Below are 21,812 nucleotides of genomic sequence, written 5' to 3' on the forward strand. Positions count from 1 at the left end.
GTCAATTCATTTTTAAGTACCTTGTTATCAAAACGTTCCTGGAACGTAATTGCATTTGGCTGTGTATTCTATTTAGCGTTTTTGGCGGAATACGCCGTCCGCTAAATCAAGTACATCGCCAAATGTAAAATATGTAAGGAAATAAAAAGTTACATTTAGAAATTTGCTAAATCAAATTTATGCTAACTTGTTTAAAAATCATATTCCGGCAAAGATCGTACACGCTAAATATAATACGTTTACAGTACTCCACCTCTAATGGTAACAAGTCTTGTCGAACTCTGTGGTTTATCAATTAGATGTTTACATCCATTATGAAAATATTTTCAATATCATAGTGTTATGACACATGGTTTTTAAAAAGTTCTTTTTTTAATTTTTAATTAAACATTATGGATACGGAAAAAACAGGGCAATTTCTATCCATTACTAATTAAAACGTTAAAATGCAGTTGACCAAGTACCACAAGTAGATGTTGTATAATTCTGCTACAAAACTTTTTTTGTAAAAAATTAAAATTTGTGAGTGTTGCAGTATTATCAAGATTTTTAATGAAAGTGTCGTCTATATCCCATGGGAATGGTTAAACATATCTACACTGCAATTATGTATTTTAAAACACAGTTTAAAATTGGTAAAGTTATGTATGTACGGACAGACTTTTCCTGCATTCCAAAAACATCTTTTCAGATGGCAGGGCAGTATGGTTTTATGTATTTTAAAACACAGTTTAGAATGGGTAAAGTTATGTACATTTGTTTTCTTTCCCAAAGAACTATTATATTCTTTTTGAATATTGGATATTAATATATTAATTTTGTTTTCACTGTCTATATGGTTTAAGAAACTATTTTTGCTAATACATGTTATACATTGACCATTATTTTTTTTTAAAGTTTCAACACCAAGCTCGTTACACAATAACAAACAATACAATAAAAATGTTTTTATTAATAGATTAAAAAAATGCATTAAACTTTTGTATTAATAAAGTTCGATGCAAATTGTTCATGCAATGAGAACACAACCTTTTCAACACAAAATTAAATGATTGAATTCAGTTGATACATTTCATCCCCTCTTAGTCCTTGGTGTCGATGGAATTGCCTTATATATGTATATACATGTATGATCGACAGTAAAATGAAAAAGGCAATTGCTGCAAGAACTATGATTCCGATCATTATTGGTGACATTCTCTTTTGGCTAGCTGAATCAGATGTATCTAAACATCGTTTTTGGAAGAAAAAAAAAGAGCAGTTAATGTACAAGCACAAGTGAAACAGTACCAATGAATTTAAAACATAGCGAAACAATATTGTGTTAAAACAAGGATTTATTCTAATGGTTTAGAGAGTGCGTTTTCTTTATTTTGTTTAGCCCTAAATGTATGAATTCTTTGTGATACATAGCAAGAGACAACACGTACAGTCTACTTTATGCAATATATCGACATTTTTTCACTGATACCAGTATCAAATTTATAGCTTTACTTAACATAAATTGAATGATATGATAAGACATCAAATTAAAACATCAATTATTTTTTAATATTGCCATTACCGTTTTTGACGTTCTTGTCATTTGTGTCCATGTTTGATGTGCTAATTTGGTTGTTTTCACCTAAATACAAAATATGATAAATTGCTGTAACAAAACTTTCATTGATTGAATGAAGTAATAAAAAATAACGGCGTACAAACAATAATCATTCCAGTCTTATATTATAAAGGTAACAAGGGACAGTTTCGGATAAAGTACCCGTCAATAATTTTGTAAAATTGAGAGTTGCTGTACTTGAAGGCTTATGAGTGTTGCTAAAATTCATGAAATGATTTTTAATGATTATAATTAGTTAAAGGGATATTGTTGAAATTAATATGCAATATGTAGGCCCTATACATTAGGTACATGAGAATCAGAAGTAAAATGCGAAACCTATGGCTATGATTGTTGTGTTGACTTTACACAGTGAAATTGCAAGTTACAGACGGGAGGGTAAATAACGGGACATTGTGAACTTTACACTTAGGCTGATAAGTTTCTGACAAGTGATGGTGCAACATGCACACGGTACGGAAGGTCAACCCTTTGCAGGGAATTGGCTGGGGGAGGTCTAAAAAGCTGAAAATTCATGAAATAGCAAAATATGAAAGGGTCAAAAATCTCATAAAAACCAGTATGTAGAAAATGTTATAGTTTTTGACTGTAATTTCCTCCAGAAATTGGTGATTGGCCTTATAAAGAGTGAATTAAAGGTATTTGTGCTGAATGGGAGCTGAGGAAATTCTAGTTACAGAGTTCCAAAGACAGACACACCCTTGCTACAATGAAATGTTTAAAAAAAACTGTCCCGTGCCACCTAAAATATCATGGCTTGGTTAACACTCTCTCTCTCTCTCTCCACACATGTATTCTGCATATTTATGTGTAAGAATAAGGTCATTCAAATAGTTATTTAAACTGTGAGTTTTATCATATGTGATTGAGCAGGGTAAAATACCTTCTATATAATGTTTTCTACAGCCATTTATAAAATGACATTCTTCTTTTGTACAATTACACGTTAGAATACAAGTGGCTCCATAGGATGGGTATTCGCAACGAACTTTGCAATCATTTCCGAAGAAACCCACGTCACATCCTAAAATGTTGGGTATAGTTAATATTCAATTTTAAAAACTAAAAACAATTCAATCAATTCTCATGTGTGATATATGTGTACTTACGTGTACACTTTTGTTGTAATTCATCCCACTTATGTCCATAATAGCAAGTAGTTTCATCTAAACTGCACAATAGCATCGCCATATTATGTTGACTAGTTACATGTACATGTACACAAGAACTTTAAGATGTGAACCAAATTATTGTCCAAAATACTGCAGGGCGTCAGTTGATTGGTAAAAAAAGCATTAATTGCTTTCCTTTCATTATATGCAGTATCAATGCAATGGAGTATTTGAAAACATACAATGTACGAAAAATAGCAATAAATGGTAATTTTCATTTTATCAGAGAATCCAATCGTCCTCATCCTATGGATGAAAAATGTTTTTAAAATGATTATATCAATTATTTTTAACAGTTTTACAATCCTAATGTTTCCTGTTTCCCTTGAATTAATCTGATTATATAATATGTTTATTTATAGACAGTCATAGATACACTACAAATTCATATACGACCAAGATTGCCGTATCCACCACCTGAGCATTACTTTAAGAATTAGAAAAAAACAAATTACTTCTCTCTCTCTCTCTCTCTCTCTCTCTCTCTCTCTCTCTCTCTCTCTCTCTCTCTGTAATATATGTACGCCTGCTTGCATATTCGTTTAAGGTCATTAAATTGGTTGTGCAAGCTAAAACAACTGTCAATTTTAAGTTATTAAGAAAATTCGCTGGTGAAATACCGAATTTGAAAATATTTCTACCGACCATTAAATTGTTACAATCTTCGTTGGAACAATAATTGTAAACTTAGACACAGGCGTTTCCATACATGTAGTATGGATAATGACAAGGGGGTTTGCAACCTTTCCCGTAGAATATCACGTCACATTCTGCAATTAAAATCGTATATTTCAAGCTTAAAGAAATGAAAGTAATTGAATTAACTTTCATACGTGGTATGTACTCACCTATACAGTCATCTAAGCTGCAAAATGACATGTGACATCATGCTGTAAGATACCGTTAGAGTTTTTATAAATAGACTATATTGTTACCAACATTTTAAATGTAAAAGACGTCAATTATTGTGAAGGAAAGTATCATTGCTGAACTTTTTCATTCACTGTATTACAGAAAAGGAGAATTACAAAAGCAATTGTAACAGTCGTAATGATCATGTTGTCAAACGAATTATGAACAATTTTGATAATCGAAGTTTTAATATCCAAATAATTTCAAAATGGTATTTTATATTTTTTTTACATTTTTACCACTATGATATTTCCATTTTTTTTAATAAAAATAAACTAGAGAGAACATGTCCATTTCGCAAAAGAGAGGTCAACCTACTGTTTTGTAAACTCCTTATTGTTAAAAATTGTAGCAGTCATCTTATCTTTTAGGAATGCATGTCGATAAATAAATATTATATTATTACACGTTAATTGGATATGATATATAGAATATATAATTATGTGTTAATTTAAGATATAATCATTAAAAAAGTTAACCACAATTACCATTTCACAAGCCAAACACATTGAATAGTCCAACGACAATTAACTGAAAACAAGTTGCTGTCCTTTAAAAAAGGACTACAATACGTGGACCATTAGCATGTGTTTCCAACGAAAACGTGAAAGCCTAAAGATTATCAGAGATTCCACCGACTCTAGCCCTCTGCTTTTAACCACTAAATTTGTAAATTGTATTAAATATACATGTATGTTTAGCCCTGACTTTTTATCTCAGAATTTAAAGGGTTCATACTTCTAAAATAATTATGATCTATCTATAAATGAAGTTTGCATGTATAGTATTAGGCATTCGGTGAATTCTACTATTTGCGCACACATTACGATTCGCACTACTTTGTTAACTATGCAGTGACAGCTTTGTGTAAATTAAAATTTCGTATTTTGATGCATTTATCTTGAGATTTAAACTTTTATACAGTGACATAATTATTCAATCATACTTAAAATCTTAAAAAAATTTAATCGGGAAGTACTCTAGCCTCGCCTACTATAAAAGTAAAGTTAAGTTATATATGTATTCGGAAAACAACAAAACATTGCAAATTATGCTATTTGATGCATGCTGTAGTTTCGGCATAACATTAACTTATTTCATAATACTGATAGTTCATATAACATGCCAATCATTTCTTTAAAAGGAATACTTTGTTTCTGTACTGTTTACCGACAACATTACAATTACAGCGCCTTTGAACTTATGCACACATATGGCACGGAATCCCGATCCCGATTCAGATAAACGTATCCTGAGCTACCCATTACGCACAGGACCCAGGCTAGCTCATGTGCAGGCTGAATTTCCCCATAGCATCCGGTTTAACCTCGCTTATATATTTTCTGCGTGGACCTCAGGGTCCACGCAATTATAATAGAACGAAGACATTGATTGGATTTTACAATAGCCCGATAAGATATTTGACACATTTAAGCACATGAACATGTTACACTCTTGTCTTACCTTTGATCGTCGATCGTGTTTCTATTATTAAAAATTTAATGTACGTACCCTATTTGAAATATTTCTTCAATCATTATATATATCTTGTAAACATTGTACATGTAAACATGTTGTTGTACCAAGAATTCAGTTAAATATTTAAGTATGTACATTTACGCAAACTCGATAAGTTGATTGCAATGTTATCGGTAGCAAACCCATGTCTATTGATCGGGATTTTTCGGTAGGGATTTAGATCAGGAATTATTATTTGCGAACATTTTCTGCAAAACATATTTTTGTTTGAAGCATTCTTTGTCATTTTATTTTGTTTGAACATGCTGCCGAATATTTCAGAGATTCACGAGATTATTCAGTGATTCTTATAGATTTAACTAATTATTATAAACTGTTACCTTTGTTTAACAATAAGCTTTGAAGCATTATACTTTATTTTGAGAAAGCTGAAGAAAAAGGAAATTAAATAGAGGCATTTATTAAACTATTTTTTATAGCTCAACTATTTACCGATAAATTATGGTAAGGCTCAATTCAACTCCAAATTTTCAAATTTAAATTCAAATTTAATGCAAAGATTTCTAAATATTTTTTTCTTTAGTTGATATTTCGTTGTTAGGAGCAATATGATTTTATCTTTCATTACTCTATTGATTTGACCGGGAAAACGGAATACTATAACCTGGATTGCATTTTCTATTAATATTGAACAAGAATTATAAAACATATCCTTTTTCTATATATTTATCAATATAGGATTACAGAATTTATTGAAAAAGTGTTAAACATTTTATTTGTCCGGTTTGTTTTTTTTAACTTTTTAATGCTAAACAATGTGAAAGCTATAGGAATAACATTAATAGACTGAAAGCTCTGGGCTGTGTTTTGAACAATTCATCTTTTAAACAATTACACCGAAATAGTATATGACCAGCATATTATATACAGTACCGATCAGACCCAATCTAACAGGAAGTAAACCCAACTAAATCCTGGATTTACTTTTGGGGTTTACTTGGGGTTTACTTTCTGAAAACTTAGTTCCACTAGGGGTTTACTTTGGGTTTATTTGGAAATAAATTGCTTTTGAGGTCAGCTGTACGCACTGAAGTGTGAAGCAGACCTGTCTTTTATCTAACCATCCTATTGCCTGTAATTCCTGCTCCTTGTAAATTCCGAATACACAGTTAGAGTCTGCTTTCAGGGGTATACTCCTCTCTGTGTCCACTTTGGGTTTACTTTGGCTTACTCTTTTCCACTCTAGTAAACTCCCAGTAAACCCCGAGTAAACCCAGAAAGTAAATCCAGGGTTTAGTTAGGGTTTACTTTCTGTTAGGTTGGGTCTGATCGGTACTGTAGTACAGTGTATATGTAATTTCCAAAGTTCGAATATACATGCATTGTAATACAACATTGAAGTTATATTAGAAATCATCTGTGCTGTGAATGCATTGCAGTCATAAATCCTAAAGGACAGTATAATCTGAAATAGTAACTGAAAAAAAGAGGAAAACCATTGATTCCAAAAGTTGACAATAAAAACACAATGACGTATGATAACAGTTAATAATCAACATATATTATTTTTTTGGTTTTTTTAATTATAAGTTTTTGACATCACACATAACAACATATTGATTAATCAATATTTTGATATCACCCGGCATCGGCGTGGTTTGGTAACATAACAAGAAACATAATAATTACAATTTAAGATTATTCTGTTAACGGCACAGTTCACAAAGCTCGGTCTACATCAATCTGATAACACGGAATGTAGCATTATTCTGATCTATTAACTCCCAAGCAGGGTTCATAGGACCAAACAATATCTTAGTTACCGTACATTGCAATTATATTAGTATACATTTTGTTTTGTTTTAGCGCTTTTTGCGGGACGAAGCTTTTGCTTAAAGCTGACATGAATTCATAAATACGCATTATTTCCCTTTTATCTCCGACTACCGCCATATTAGGTGTCGATTTCCATTGTTCTGCTCATCGCTAAACACCCCCTATATGAGGCTGTGAGCACTATTCATGCTTCACCGCGTTCAGGTATTTCATACACCCGAACACGTTACCTTGGACGAAAAGACGTGTAAAAACGCGTTTTGAAGAAAAATAAAATAACAACAACTGGCAAGATATATCCAATAAACGACGAAACAAGACAGACTGAAATCCAGGCGCAGATACTTATAAAATTCCTCGATAATTGTGGACCGTTTTCCTGTGTATGTTATAACATCACACATGCGCAAACAACACACTGTGGCAGATCCAGCAATATCAATGATCGCATGGGTTTTAGAAACGGAGCGTTTTTGTAGGAACGGATGGAACCGATGTTACGTTGTTATTTTCTTGGATTTACTATCATTTATCAACTGTGTTGGATGTACTGCCGCCGGGGGTTTTAAAAAAGACGCAGACGTTATTCACTCTGTATGAACGACACACGTGTTCGATGTGAATGCGAAGTAAAGCAGCACTGTGTGTGCAAAATAATAAAGATATCTGGGAAATCCATCCACATAATAAATATATTTTGTATTTCATTGATTATTGTTTTCTTTATTCTTTGCTATAAACATTTTACTACAATGTGTAATTCAAGCATTTAGACGTCCGTGCAACCTGAATGCCTCGATCGGAAAGCAACCGACCGTAACTTTCTGAACCGGTATATATACCCCGGTGGCAGTAGAGGAGCGTTCGAAACAAATATGGCGACCAAATACTTTTATGAGTTCATGTCAGCTTTAACCAAGTAAATCGCCTAACAGCACCCACTATGATAGATTGCGAGGTTTTTTCTGCTGTGTACCCGGGTCAATGCTTAGTGATCCCATTGCTCTTGCGTCAAAAATTGTGGATTCTACGTTGTATTTCCTAGATTTCGTAGATCTTTATACATTTAATGAAATGAACACTAACACAAATTTTGGGGTATTTTTTAGTAACTGGTGTACTTAAAGAACAAATAATACAAGTACATCCAACAGTTGATTCTCTCTGGCTCTCGACATCTGCTACCTCAAATTCTCTCTCTCTCTCCCATTGATAGTGTCACTACAGTAATAAACTAAAGGTTACCGTCAAAACATGGCTGAGGCAAAATAATTCCCCAATTCCCCTTTGAATTTGAGGCGACAGGAGCTGACGGGAGAATATATCTTTTAGATAAAAAAACAATGTGTAAGATGTCTGACTATTTCATATTTGTAACAATGAAAGGTCAAATGAATTTTTGATGCGTGTTATTTCCGAAGGTTGATGAACCGGCACGGGCTTGATTTTCAAGCACATATGTAACTTCGACGTAAACAAAGTCTCATGCCTTGCTGGATAAAAGTGTGTTTTTGCTACTAGATTGTAAATGAATGGTTGTTTAAAAAGACCTCAAGAGGATGTTTTCAAGAAATTCGTTTTAAATTTTTAATTTGTATCTAAAGTTGCGCAAGTTTGGTAAGAATATATAGTGAATATTAATACTATACTGACACTAAGATACATTACAGACACCTAACACCATTAGGCTCCCTAGTTTGGCCGTCTGTTAAAGCATTAGGCTCCTGTGTTAAGGCAAGATAACTAATGTACGTAGGGCATCTTTTAGGTTCCTATATAAGGACACTGATTAGCTCCATGGTCAGGACTTTTATATTATCACAAAAAATTATTTCATAATACCGGTAATATCACAAAAATAAAAAAAGATATAATGTAAATATAAAACAATACATTTTGTATTAATACATGTAAATCAAACCCTCGCTCACCATCGGAACTTACATCGTATTGAAAACATCACCAACTAGTGTCTGACGCTAAACGGAATAGGTTGATCGTATTTGAATGTTCATTTTGAAAGCTTTTGTTGTTTATTTTATAGTAAAAACAAACGTGAAGCAGAATCATGTCTTCTTGTCCTCTACATACATACAAATAATTATTGCATATTTTAGATGGGTTTACACCATCCTAACATAGCGGACATCAATAAAGTGTTATAAAGAACAAACCACAGCTTATATAAGGCTCCCCTTGTTGCGGTTTGCTTCGGTTTAGGAACTGCTGCGTGAATTACACACATGCATATGTAGATGTACAGGAACTATTTCGATAGGATAAATTGTTGGGGATTCATTGGGCTACCTAATAACTTACATTGTAGGTAAAACATGTTATCAGTTTTTATGTGTACTTTGATTGTGTATTCCTCGCTACTATTTGGTTCTTAAAATAGTTTTAGTTTCTCTGGCTATTTTTTTTTTACTTCATTTAAAAATGTATATTGTGTGACATATACCGTGGTAATGGTCTTTTGAAGGGTTACATGATATAGTTTTGTGAAACATGACGTGATGGCAATGTTTTTTAACGTCATTTATTTTGTTTGCCAACAACTATCAGCCGACTTTTATTCGCAATGACTCTATTTCTTGATTTCGCGAAGAAAAACTGGTTCGCGGCGACTAATTTTTGCGGTCAAGCTTCATCTACATTTGTGTCGTTTTAATAGCCATTCGGCAAGGACTAGATAGCGGCTTGAAATATATGTGACGACGAGACTCTCGCAAAAATTTCTAGCAAACGAATAAAGGTTGGTTTACAGTATATCGACTGTAACCTACGCTTCTACATTAAAGGGATATGGTCACGATTTTGGTCAAATTCTGTTTTTGTTTTTGTTTGTTTGTTTGTTTTTTTTTTAATTATTATATAAACTGCTTTAGGAATGCATTTCTAATGATTTATTAAAATTTGAGAGCCAGTCGTACAGTTAAAAGCAAGACACAGAGCTCGAAATGTTTTGTTAATAAGACTAGAGCCATATTCTTGTTTACATAGGTTTAGTATACCAGTAAAAAATCTTTTTCAAGCTGATTATCAATTTTCTTATTGTTTTGAAGCATAGATAAACAGCTGCGAACGTTTAACACATTCGTTTTAGGTCTCAAACTGGAATTTTCCCTTTTAACATTCAAAATGTAAACACAAGATTTGTTTACATAGCAAAGATTTGTAAGCCTTGTAATCCGCTTATTACTCAACAAATAACACTCACAGTTTGGTTGCCTATTAAAAATGCCTTACTGAAGCATTGTAAACATTAAAATCGGAAAATTAATTTTTCACCAAAATCGTGACCATGCCCCTTTAAATTACTCGCCCTGTAATTGGAAGCAATACCACAGTCATATCTAGAGAAAAAGTTAATGAACATGAATTTATTATCAGTTTTTAGAATTATTTTTAGGTGAATGTGGTGGGTTGCCATGTTCTGTTTTTCATTATACATGTAATTATATATCATAATTTGGACCATAAAAAAGTGGGCATATAAGGAGTGTAAAATGCCCATACAAGGACGAATAAAATTATGAAAATATTAAATATTAACAATTCAGAGAGAATATTTAAAAAAAAATTCAAACAATATATATTTAACATATCATCGATTTGTAACCCTTACATGTTCAATATTTGGAATGTGATCAAGACACTCAAACTTGCGAGTACGTATCAAAACCTCCAAATAGTGTCATTTTTAGTGTGTTTGTGCTCCATATTTTTCTCATAGTCTAAATAAGGTCGAATAGAAAAACAAACCTATTTCAATTAAGAAAAAAGTGGAGAGATGACCCAAAATAGTTCAACAATATCATTCTGTATCCCAACAAATAAACGTTTAAGAAAAAAAATAATACAAGACCGAAATTTGTAGGCAAAGTCACACATAGCATTGAAATAACTCACATTTTGGCTGAAATTGCTCAGTGGTTAGAGCACCAGACATAAGGTATACCCACATATCCAAGCTTTATCTTGATCAGATGGCACTTATAAATATCTAGCATTGCATTGCTTTACAATAAAGAATATTTGTACGCTCTCTCTGTTTCAAGGTCTTCCTAATATTTTGTATGCAAAATGAGACCAACTCCTTCTCATGCACTAAAGATATAAAGTACAATTAAACAAAAGTTCTGCATACGATATTTTTGAAAATATGCTAGTTTGTTTTGTTTATACATTTAACATTCATAGGACCATGAATGCGCAACATTTGATGACCGTCTTGTTTGTGCTGTGTACGTTTGCTTCGGGTCAGGGCAGCTTCTTCCGAAATGAGACTGACCTTGTTGACGCTATGGTTAGATCTGTGATGGGATGCAAGAACATTCCAGGTAAGTGTTTATAGCGGGAAGTGTTTATCGTTACACGCGCTACAAATAGTGCAAGTAAAAAAGAGTGAAAGAGACATTAAAAAAACCCCTCAAAAAAACCCCTCAAAAAAACTTATCAATTGTAGTCAACTTAGTAAAAAAAAAACCTTAAATCTTAGCACAATCTGTCTTTTAACAATTTCTTACAGCATACGCTGATTGTTTACATTTTACAGCGTCGTAATAATACAATTGTAAGACAGAAAAATCTCACACCGTTGCTTCACAGTGGACAAACCGATCTTACACCGCTGATAATGCCAGAAGAATGTTTCCATTCTAGAATCGACCGGCACATATATAGTCTATTTAAAATATCACGATAAAAATTGATGATATGATTTACATGTAAAGTTATATGATACAACACACGTATGAAATAAAATCTAAAATCATTCTTTGAGTAATCCATGTTGAATTTTGAGACAGCTGTACGGTCATGGCCATTTGAAACGTTATTGACATCCTTTATATGAAGAACCCGGTAAAAAGATATACTAGGATAATGCTCGTTTCGTCTTATACAGGAATGAGTGTGTCGATGGTTCGGGGAGGAGATTTTTTCGCTAAGGGCTATGGTCACGCTCGCTTGGATCCGCCTCTCAATTGGACCTCCCAGACTCCGGCCTACCTTGGATCCGTTGGGAAAGCCATTACTTCAGCCTTATTGGGAATTCTAATGACCGAAACCAAGAATACATCAAACAGGTTCATAGCTATATGTCCCCCCCGAAAACAAACAAAAAAAACCCAAAAGAATTAGTAATTAATATCGTTTTGGCATGGATTGTGATATATAAATTCTATAATTGAATTTTTCACACTGAGTAAAAATTTGTGCAATGATTCATCAAAGATGCGAGAACCTCGATACTTCGCTACTAGACTTCAACGTATCCTTGTTAAAAAAGTATTGAAATAAAAAAAAATACTTTTAAGGGAGTTTGGTTTCTTGGGGTGTATATGGGGAAATAAATAAATAAAACCCGAGGAGCTTCTAAATAATGCAATGTTTTTTAAATATATCTTGATTTCAGTTTTGATTGGAACACCAAGCTCGCCAGCATATTTGGGGGCGACTTTAGATTGACCGATACATGCAGGCGATCTGAGATGACGATCAAAGACCTGTTGAGCCATCGGACTGGACTCAGCGATTCTGACGTGTACACTGATGAGCAGAGAATCGGTAGCGCAGAATTCCTCAAGTAAGGAAAATTTTACTATGTTTATCGAACCAATGAAAACTTGCAGTGTTGAAAATCCTAACTGAAAGCTTTCCTCAAAATTTACGTTAACTTTTTTTTAAAATCTTTCTGAAGCGTTTACAACCGACTGACGGCACTTTCACATTCGTTTCTCATGATCTTGTATACATTAGTCTGCCATAAATGAGTTCGCAAAATGGCCGACGTTTACTTAGGTCTTGTCATCATTTGAATCTTTTGGACCATCTATTTCTATCAACAAAGTAAAAATGACTAAGCAGACATAATTATATAATACTTTGTTTTATATCCTTGGGAGTGAGATAATCATAGAATTTTATTGGTTTAGAGATGTACAGGCTTTGTAATGAATAAAAAGGAAGACTACTTGAAATGTAAACAACAACTCTTCCTAGATCACGAAAAATTCGGGTTTAGTTTTTTAACCTTTGTACCTGTGTAATCAATTATTTCGCTATGGTTTAATGATATTATTGTCTGAACATTATGCAATGCATGCCCAAAAATGTGTTGGTATTGTATTCCTTTACGATTTAATTGGAAATAGACTGTACAATTGTAAAACGTACCTCAAAATTATTATACCTAACTAGTGATATGTTTTGGGAGGATTAAAAACAGTCTGTTTACACTCTAAAAGTTGTTTCTCTACGCGGGGTCAATCCAAAGGTCGGAAGGGAAAACCTGATTTTCCCCTTTCTTTATGCGACCAAATACTTGGGCGTCCTGCGATGAATTTTTTAAAAATTAAATTCATTCTTCGATTAAGGGGTTGTCCTATCTTGAACAATCAAATACACAAAGAAAACGGATTTCACTAAGTTACAAACCCCTAAACTACAAAAGCTAAGTACTAAGAAATCTATGGGTTTCTCCCAAAAGATGGCGGCCAAGGAACATAATTTTTGTAAAGGGATAAGAGTATTGAAATTGAAACCTTTTTAAGGGTAAAGTGAGATAAATGTTGTCACTGATAAAAGTCATGCATTTACTTCTACATGTAATGACCATTGATTGCTAAGGAACAAAACAAAGTAGATTTTTTTAATAATTGTATGATGAGTTAAATAATGCAGATATGACTTGAATAAGTAAAAAAAAAAAACCCCAAAAAACCCAAACAAACAAGCAAAAAACTAAATCAATTAAAAAAAAGTAATAGAATACATTGGGCTTCATTCCTCAGCTGTGTTCTGTACCTATTTCAGGAGGCTTCAGTATTTGCCGACTCTCTCTCCATTTCGTGAGTCGTGGATATACAACAATCTTCTTTACGCCGTAGCAGGCCATGTTGCACAAGTGAAAACTGGCCAAGGATATGAAAACCTTGTAAACAGTAAAATCTTGGCTGCTTTAGGGATGAGTACGGCGTCTTGTGGAACGGAAATATACCCAACAAGCTCCCAGACCAACTACGCACTTCCATATCATTTAAAAAACGGGAAATTGGTGGTTGGAGATTCTCGTATATACCAGTAAGTATGTAACTATCCATTTAATTTACTTACCCATCGACGGATAGACCGACATATATGCATGTAATGAAAACATTTAAACTCATTAAACACTATAATTCAGGAATACTCTAATAATATTTTTTGAAATGGTACAGGTATGTTCTTAAAAATCAACAAACATAGTTTTTAAGCATAGAGGGATAGAGGGCGGGGCGGGGGGAATTGGTTGAGTTATTTACCATTTGTATCAGAAAACAAAATGTGAGTTTATTGGCCAAAATTGAATTCTGTTGGGTAGCAAGTCTAAAAAATAAACGCTTTGATAAAGTTCTCACCGAGAACAAGGAATTTGAAAGGGTATTCGGGAGCTTATTTCATGACACTTTTTGACCATGATTTCTAAACACAGGATTGGGGACGTAGCACCCGCCGGTTGTTTAATTGCTTCAGCAGAGGATCTCGGGAAATGGGTCCAATTCATGGCTTCCGGTGGCAAGACATCGAACCAGGTACAACTGATCCATCCGGATCTGTTCAAAGAGATCACCAAACCTCAGATGCTGCTTGACGATTGGTCAGTTAGCAGGTTTAGTTTGGATAGTGATTACCCTGTCAGTGCCTCTGGCACCTGGTACGGTCTGGGCTGGTATGGCGGAGACTACAGGGGTAAGGCTACTCCTTGAATTTTAAACTAAAACACCGGAACATTTCTTTGTAATGTTTTACTAGTATAAGAGAGAGAGAGAGAGAGAGAGAGAGAGAGAGAGAGAGAGAGAGAGAGAGAGAGAGAGAGTTAATAAATTCATATTTTAAATCAACATTGCACTCAGATTTTAAATTAATAAAATTATTAATATATTTTACGTAAACATATATGATCCTAATGCGAACATTTTATCAATGTACAAGGGGCGTTCAATTATAATAATGTCATCTTTGTTACAACATAAACACAGTAACATATTTTTTTTAATGGTAAATACTCTCCTTTAACAGACACATATAATGTCAACCGATTTATCCAAGCTTTGAACGCATTCATTTAATGTTTTAGGGAATGGTATTTATTTATTGCATGATAAATGGCAGAACCCAAAGCATTCTGTGATGCATATCTTCCTTCCGACAAATGCCTGTTTAATTTAGGAAAAAGAAAAAAACTCACATGAAGACCAGTCGGGTGAATAGGGAGGATTAGGCAAAACATAAACCTTTTCTTTTTCCTAAAATGATTTCACAATATGGGATTTATGTGCTAGGGCGTTGTCATGAAGAAGTCAAATGTTGTGAATTCCACACTTTCGTCTGTCTTGTAATGTTTCTTAACTTTTTTCAGCACATAGTTTTTGTATACATATCCCGTGAATACCGTCTCAGTTGAACTTACAGGACATTAACTTTTAAAGAAAATTGCGTACTTATATAATACTTTCTTTGTATTTTGACGTTTATTTGCTATAACAGGGCGTGTGGCCTTTTTAGTCAACCACATCGTCTAATAAAAATTTTCTCTGGGGTTCAAAATAATGTATCTGTGTTTCATCACCTGTAAAACTTTCCGATAAACGTCGTTCATTGTAATTTTTGTACCTTTTAAACCATTTTATTCCGCAATCGTTTTTGTTTTTCTTTTAATAGATGAGGTATCCATCTTGCACTAACTTTTCGGGGGCCAAGGTGTTTCTTTAAAATTAAAAAATACTGCCCGCGATTAACATCTTTGCTTGCCAAGGGTTTACGATTCACTCTGCTCCTCTACAACCCTTGGCAGATTTAGCAGACATAATAAAAACTTGCGCAGCGGAATCTGATTAGCTGCGAAGACATACGATCGCAGGAAATCTACTAATTTGCGGTGTAGTTTATTACAATTTTTACCTGATTAATGAATAACATGCATACTTATTCTTTCTTATTTCACATGACCATTTCTTCAGATAAAATACCTCATAGATGTAAAAAAAAAATGTTTTAGCTGCTCCAATTTAACTCGGAGCAGAGTGATTGGAAACCCTTGGCTAGCATATGCCGATGAAATTCCTACTAAATTTGCTATTTGTTTAATAGCTAATAGACCATCATTAGTAATGATATCGGTTATATTTGTTCAATCATCCGTTGAAGCCGTACCATGTGCTCCAGGACGTTGCTTACCCTTATGGTCTGTTTGGCCATTTTTGAATTTGTGTCCAACCTGTAAACTTGTCTCAATGACATACATGTACATTTGTTTCCATGTACATCACACCGTTTTTTGAAAATATCTTTCGTTCTTTACCTAGTCTGACACATGCTTCTAATTTCAGCCTTATTGGTTAATGACTTACCATTCATAGTTTCATACAGTGTCTCGAGGAGGGGATATATATATATATATATATATATATATATATATATATATATATATATATATATATATATATATATATATATATATCAGCTTCTCAAAAGAGTATTTGATGATAAAACGTGGTCAGATAAACGACCATAAATAAAATATAAACACCAATCAAAAGAAATTCGTAGGTCACTTGAACCCTTATTTTATGCAATATGATTAGTGACATTATTTATTGAACGCCTCTTGTACATGTATATCATTTAGTTTAAATTGATACATGTATATGTCTACAATAATTTTTCTGCTGCAGTGCATATGAGATGAAATCATTGTAATTTTAGGTCACAAACGGCTTTTACATCCGGGAAGTTGGTACGGATATGCCGCGGTCGTTGGATTTTTCCCGGATAAAAATGCAGGGTTTTCGATCTCCATTAACGGTCCGTGGTACAATAATTACCGTACCTATCTGGCACCCCTCTCCTACGTCCTGTCCGATATCATTCTCGGAGAGAGCCAATGGCTGGATAACAACACCATCTGCAGTTTTCCTGCTCCCTGGAAGAACCCGGCGTCTACTTCGTCTTCAAACACGACTCAGCCACCTCTTGGTTCCATGCCGATCGAATCAGGAAAGTATGTTGGGACTTACGGAAGCCGTGTTTTCGGATCAATGACCATCGGGCAGATAAGCGACCGGATCCTTACCTTCCGAATGAATAATGCCGGAATCGGCAATCTTTCCATTATATCACGGCCTGACGGCACATTCCGGATGATCTTCAATGAACTCTTGAATGACGTCGTGGGTTCAGATTGTAGTTTACGGTTTGGGGGGTTCGATGGTAAAAAGTACGGTTCGGTAAAGGTGGCGTACGAGTGCTTTTATACAGTTTACGAGTACCACAGGGGAGTAAATTACGTAGAATTAGAAGACAAACTGGCGTCTACATCTGCAGCGGCACCACTGTCAAAATGGTCGGCTATTATTTTCTGTATGTTTGTCGCACTTCCGGTCATGCGCAGTTGAGAACTCGGCTGATACTGGAATGATCATTCATCGGATGACAAATCTCATTATTTTTTTTTTCTCATTTATTGTTTTAAAAGAATAAAGAAAAAGACAGTTATATATAAGCCATTTGATATGCATCTTCTAATGAGTACTTAAGATAATAGCGAGGAACACTCAGAACTCAGGATTTTTCAGGAACCAAATCTAAATATTAACATTTGCAAATATGTATTCTTGTACATGTATAACCCTTCTTTAATAAACAGTGTACATTGTACTTAATTCTTGCTTTTTTGATTTTTGCTGTTATACAATTGAATTTGCCGTTAGAACGTCTTATCCCATCTGCAAGAATCAGCCGACAAATCTTTGGGATTTTTAGGATGTTTTCAAAGTGACGGGAAAAAGCTTGTAAAAAGGACGAAAATTCTTCTATATATATGCACTGTACATGTATATGTATACTTATACTTTTATAAGGAATATATCTGTCAGTTTTTTTAGGATAAGAAAGAAAGGAACTTTATTCTGAAAGAAGGTAAAGGTATCTCCGTTTTGTAACGTACTTTCTCGTAAAATAAACAATTATAGAAGTATGAATGTATTTATATGAAAATACTAATTACTCTACATACATACACCCTTTCTTTCACAATAACGATGTTGCACAGCATTGAAATCTGCAACGAACGAGTTTAAAACCGCTAGTGCATTTTTATACTCGCTTAAAAAAAATAGAATCAAGTTATGAAAAGTGAAATTTAAGGTGATCGAACTATTTTAATTTGATTTTTAATAGTTTAAAGCAATGGTCATATACGAATATGATTTACTTTTTACTATCTATACTAATATTTCACGGTGTATTACACTTCATGATTATAATTGTATGTATGTCTAACTGACGGTGACTGGGTCATTGGTTTCTGGTCAGTGATTATTAACTGCATAATAAAAATTGTATGTGTGTCTAACGGACCATGACTGGGTCATCAGATTCTGGCCAGTGATCACGATAACCAATGTCCGTGACGGATAGCGGATGTTTGTTTACAAATACACTATAATGTGTAAGGTGTCCGTGATGACCACATATATAAGGACATACTTGATTAAGTAATGTTGGCTTCTACATCATCAACAAAATTCTTTCAATAATACTATGCTTTTCAATGGAAGAAACGCATTTATTTTACGCTTCGTACAAGTACCAAGTTTACAACTGTCTGACCATTTAATTGGCGACGTTAAGTTCTGAAAACTAATAATTGCGCTAGCAAACAGGGCAGTCTCTATCCATTTCACATTCAATAACGTTCAAACATATTTTCAAAAGATGCAATCAAAGTTGTTATTATCAACTGTTGACCAAGTGTTACAAGTAGATGTAGTATAATTTTGCAACAGTTAAAATTTCAACTGTTGCAATTTTATCTAGATTTTCAATGAAAATGCTCTCTATTTTCCATGGGAATAGTTGAACATCTTACACTGTAATTGTGTATTTTAAAACATACAGTTTAAAGTGGGTGATTTTGTACATTTATTTTCTTTCCGATAGAACTATGATATTTTTGTTGTATTAATGACATAGTGTATACACTCGTTTACACTTTTTATATACATGTAGTTTAGTAAAATTATTTTGCTGATTATACTTTTGACTACTATTTATCAAAATTTCAACATCAGGCTTGCTAATCAAGTACCAACAAAAAGTTGCTTTAAGGTCAGACTCTCAACAATGTGAAAATTTCCTCTTAGTAATTTTATAATTATATTTTTTGCGATATGATTCTTTTTTTGTTTTAAGATAATTATACAGTTTTCAATTCAAAATGTATAGTATGACCTAATTTATACGCATTCAAATACATTTTGCATGCTTTTTAAAGGAAAATTTGGAATATTCTAGCTCCGAAAAAAAGCCTTGTAATCTACCCTGAATTTTTGGGTAATAACAGGTTTAAATGTTAATAAATAATTAATAAAATATCAAGACAAATTATATAAAATCAAGGAACGTCTCGTGTGTCCTTAATAGATAATGCTAAATTAAGGATTGTTGTTGTTTTTCACATTTATTTATAAAAAATAATTGTATTTTCATAAACAGATTTAAGATACATGCAAGTTTTACATTTTTTTTTTCTTTTCTTTTCCCCCCTTTCAACCCCCGTTCATACATGTACACATTCACATCAGCAAAATTATATGCCTTAGATTTACAAAGGTAAATGGAAGATATAAAAAAAGTGCTTACATGTCCTGCTCTTGATACGAAACAAATACAAAGAATAACATATTATTAACTGGCTATTGTTTTGTTCAAAAATATATTTTCAGAGCGACCAATTGCAATTTTGAATCATGTATTGTTACATATCTTTCGATGTAATATTTCATTCTTAAATGATATAAAAGTCCACACAAATTTGGAGTTCTACTTTGTAATACGAATGAAAAAATACACTGTTTGCAACAAATTATAATAAAATTATATTACCATGTTTTTACAATTTAATGGTGTCCCACCAAAAATAGTATTGATAAGATTAAAACCGACTTTGTTTTAGATGTTTGTGTATAAATGCAAGCTTAAATTTAGCTAAGACAAGCTAAAACAGAGGAAACATATTTTCACACAAAACTTACACAATCATTTAGTATAGTTTCTATTTCCGTGCCACAAAATCTACAACAGTCAAAAGTTTTAATTTTGATTTTCTAAGGTAGTAACATGCATAAAGAATCCTATGAAGGATTCTGTACTTTAACCATCATAGTTAGGAATCAATAGTAGTTTTAAAACAATCTTTGAACACACTTTATACACAAAGACTATTAAGTTCATGTGGAGACTTTTTATTTCCTTTGTATATTGAAGTTGGAACAGTATTCCTTTTGTTATTACATGTACAATGTTAAATCACTTTTGTAGATTTCTCAGTTGTTAAAATATTTTCAAAATAAAAAGGTAGATATGGACTACATCTCTTTCCATAACCTTTCTATTCAATGATATACATTTTAAAAAAAACCGGATATAGCAGTAATAATACTATTGTACTGCATTACACATATTTAATTGTTGAAACATAATTTTTGATAAAAAAATCATTAAAAGTTTTCACACCAATTTGATACCATTGCTTGTAAAGAAAAACACTGGTATTATTAATCGTTGTTTTAGAATTAAACCAAACTTGAACATTAAAGAAATGTTTTACACATACATTTCATTTTTTAGTATTCTTCTGGACATATAGTAGAGAGGTAAAAACATCATACCAAAAATCTATTTTTAACGTATCAAGAGATCTGAAATAAATGCATCACCAAAATCAAGTATTCTATTTATAATGTCTCAACCATTTAAAATTGCTAGAAATATATCTAATCATAGCTTTTTTGTTGTTAGTCTCTTATTTCAAGAGCATGTTAATGATGATGAAAGTCCACATTATCCATTTTTAAGCTCTCAAGTAAGTAGTATTGAGGTACAACAACTGTTTTACTTTATCACATTTTCATTTCCGATTAAACGCAACTAAATCTATTCAAAGTAGAGTAACTTCTTCATAATTTTGGTGAGAGAAGAGAAATAAGAAGATGATAAAGTGTTGGCAAAATGAGAGTTTTGACGATTGTGACCCGACCAGTTGGAGTGAGTATTCGTCTATTCCATTGTTGATTCGGTAATTATTTTTGGTAGAATAATGTTATCATTCTTTATAATTTAATTCAGTAATTTTTTTTTTTAATTTTAATGAAAAAAGAATTCCAAGCAAAACAAAAGTTGTTAATCCCTAGTCTAGATTTAATATAGTATGATTGAAGACCTGTTTTGAGAATTTTTTAGAGGCAATCCAAACAATTTTGATTTTTGAACAATTTACTTTTAAACTAGAACATTCTGGAAAAAAATCTAAATTATCAAGGATAGCAAATAACAAAAATTGGTTAGCCATCAAGAGTAATCAAAGAATCGTCTGAATATTGTGAAATTTGTAAAGAATAATTTGTTACAAATCATTTTTTGGGAGACATTTTATCAAGTTAAATGTACATTTTTATGATTTATGATCATATTATTCTCCTTTAAAATCTCCTTTAAAATAGTGACAACGTATGTGGAGAGCACTTATTAAGGCAGCGCTTGTAATCCAATTCCATTACGCAATCATGTTGATGCACAATGGAATATTGTTAAACATTTAATATAATAGTTACGTTTCTTTGTTGATAAGTGGCAGCGATTTCGTGGTTCGTAGGGACGTAATTTTGTCGTTAGGAAGTTCGAATTTGCTTTGTAAATTAATATCAAATATATGCTTGTATATATGTTCGTGGGGATGTAACTTTGTA

At 32.8% G+C, this 21,812-nt stretch overlaps 1 protein-coding gene across 1 annotated transcript; it reads left to right on the forward strand.

Annotated features, from left to right (window-relative positions):
- Positions 1-11,226: 11,226 nt before the first annotated feature.
- Positions 11,227-17,846, forward strand: LOC105325659 (uncharacterized). The gene is made up of 6 exons (XM_034453102.2): positions 11,227-11,363; positions 11,930-12,110; positions 12,440-12,610; positions 13,840-14,106; positions 14,498-14,754; positions 16,771-17,846. Exons 1-6 carry the CDS (start codon positions 11,228-11,230, stop codon positions 17,457-17,459), a joined length of 1,701 nt encoding a protein of 566 aa, XP_034308993.2. The 5' UTR covers position 11,227; the 3' UTR covers positions 17,460-17,846.
- Positions 17,847-21,812: the final 3,966 nt, after the last annotated feature.

This window comes from Magallana gigas, chromosome 10, assembly GCF_963853765.1.
Source record: "Magallana gigas chromosome 10, xbMagGiga1.1, whole genome shotgun sequence".
NCBI lineage: Eukaryota > Metazoa > Mollusca > Bivalvia > Ostreida > Ostreidae > Magallana > Magallana gigas.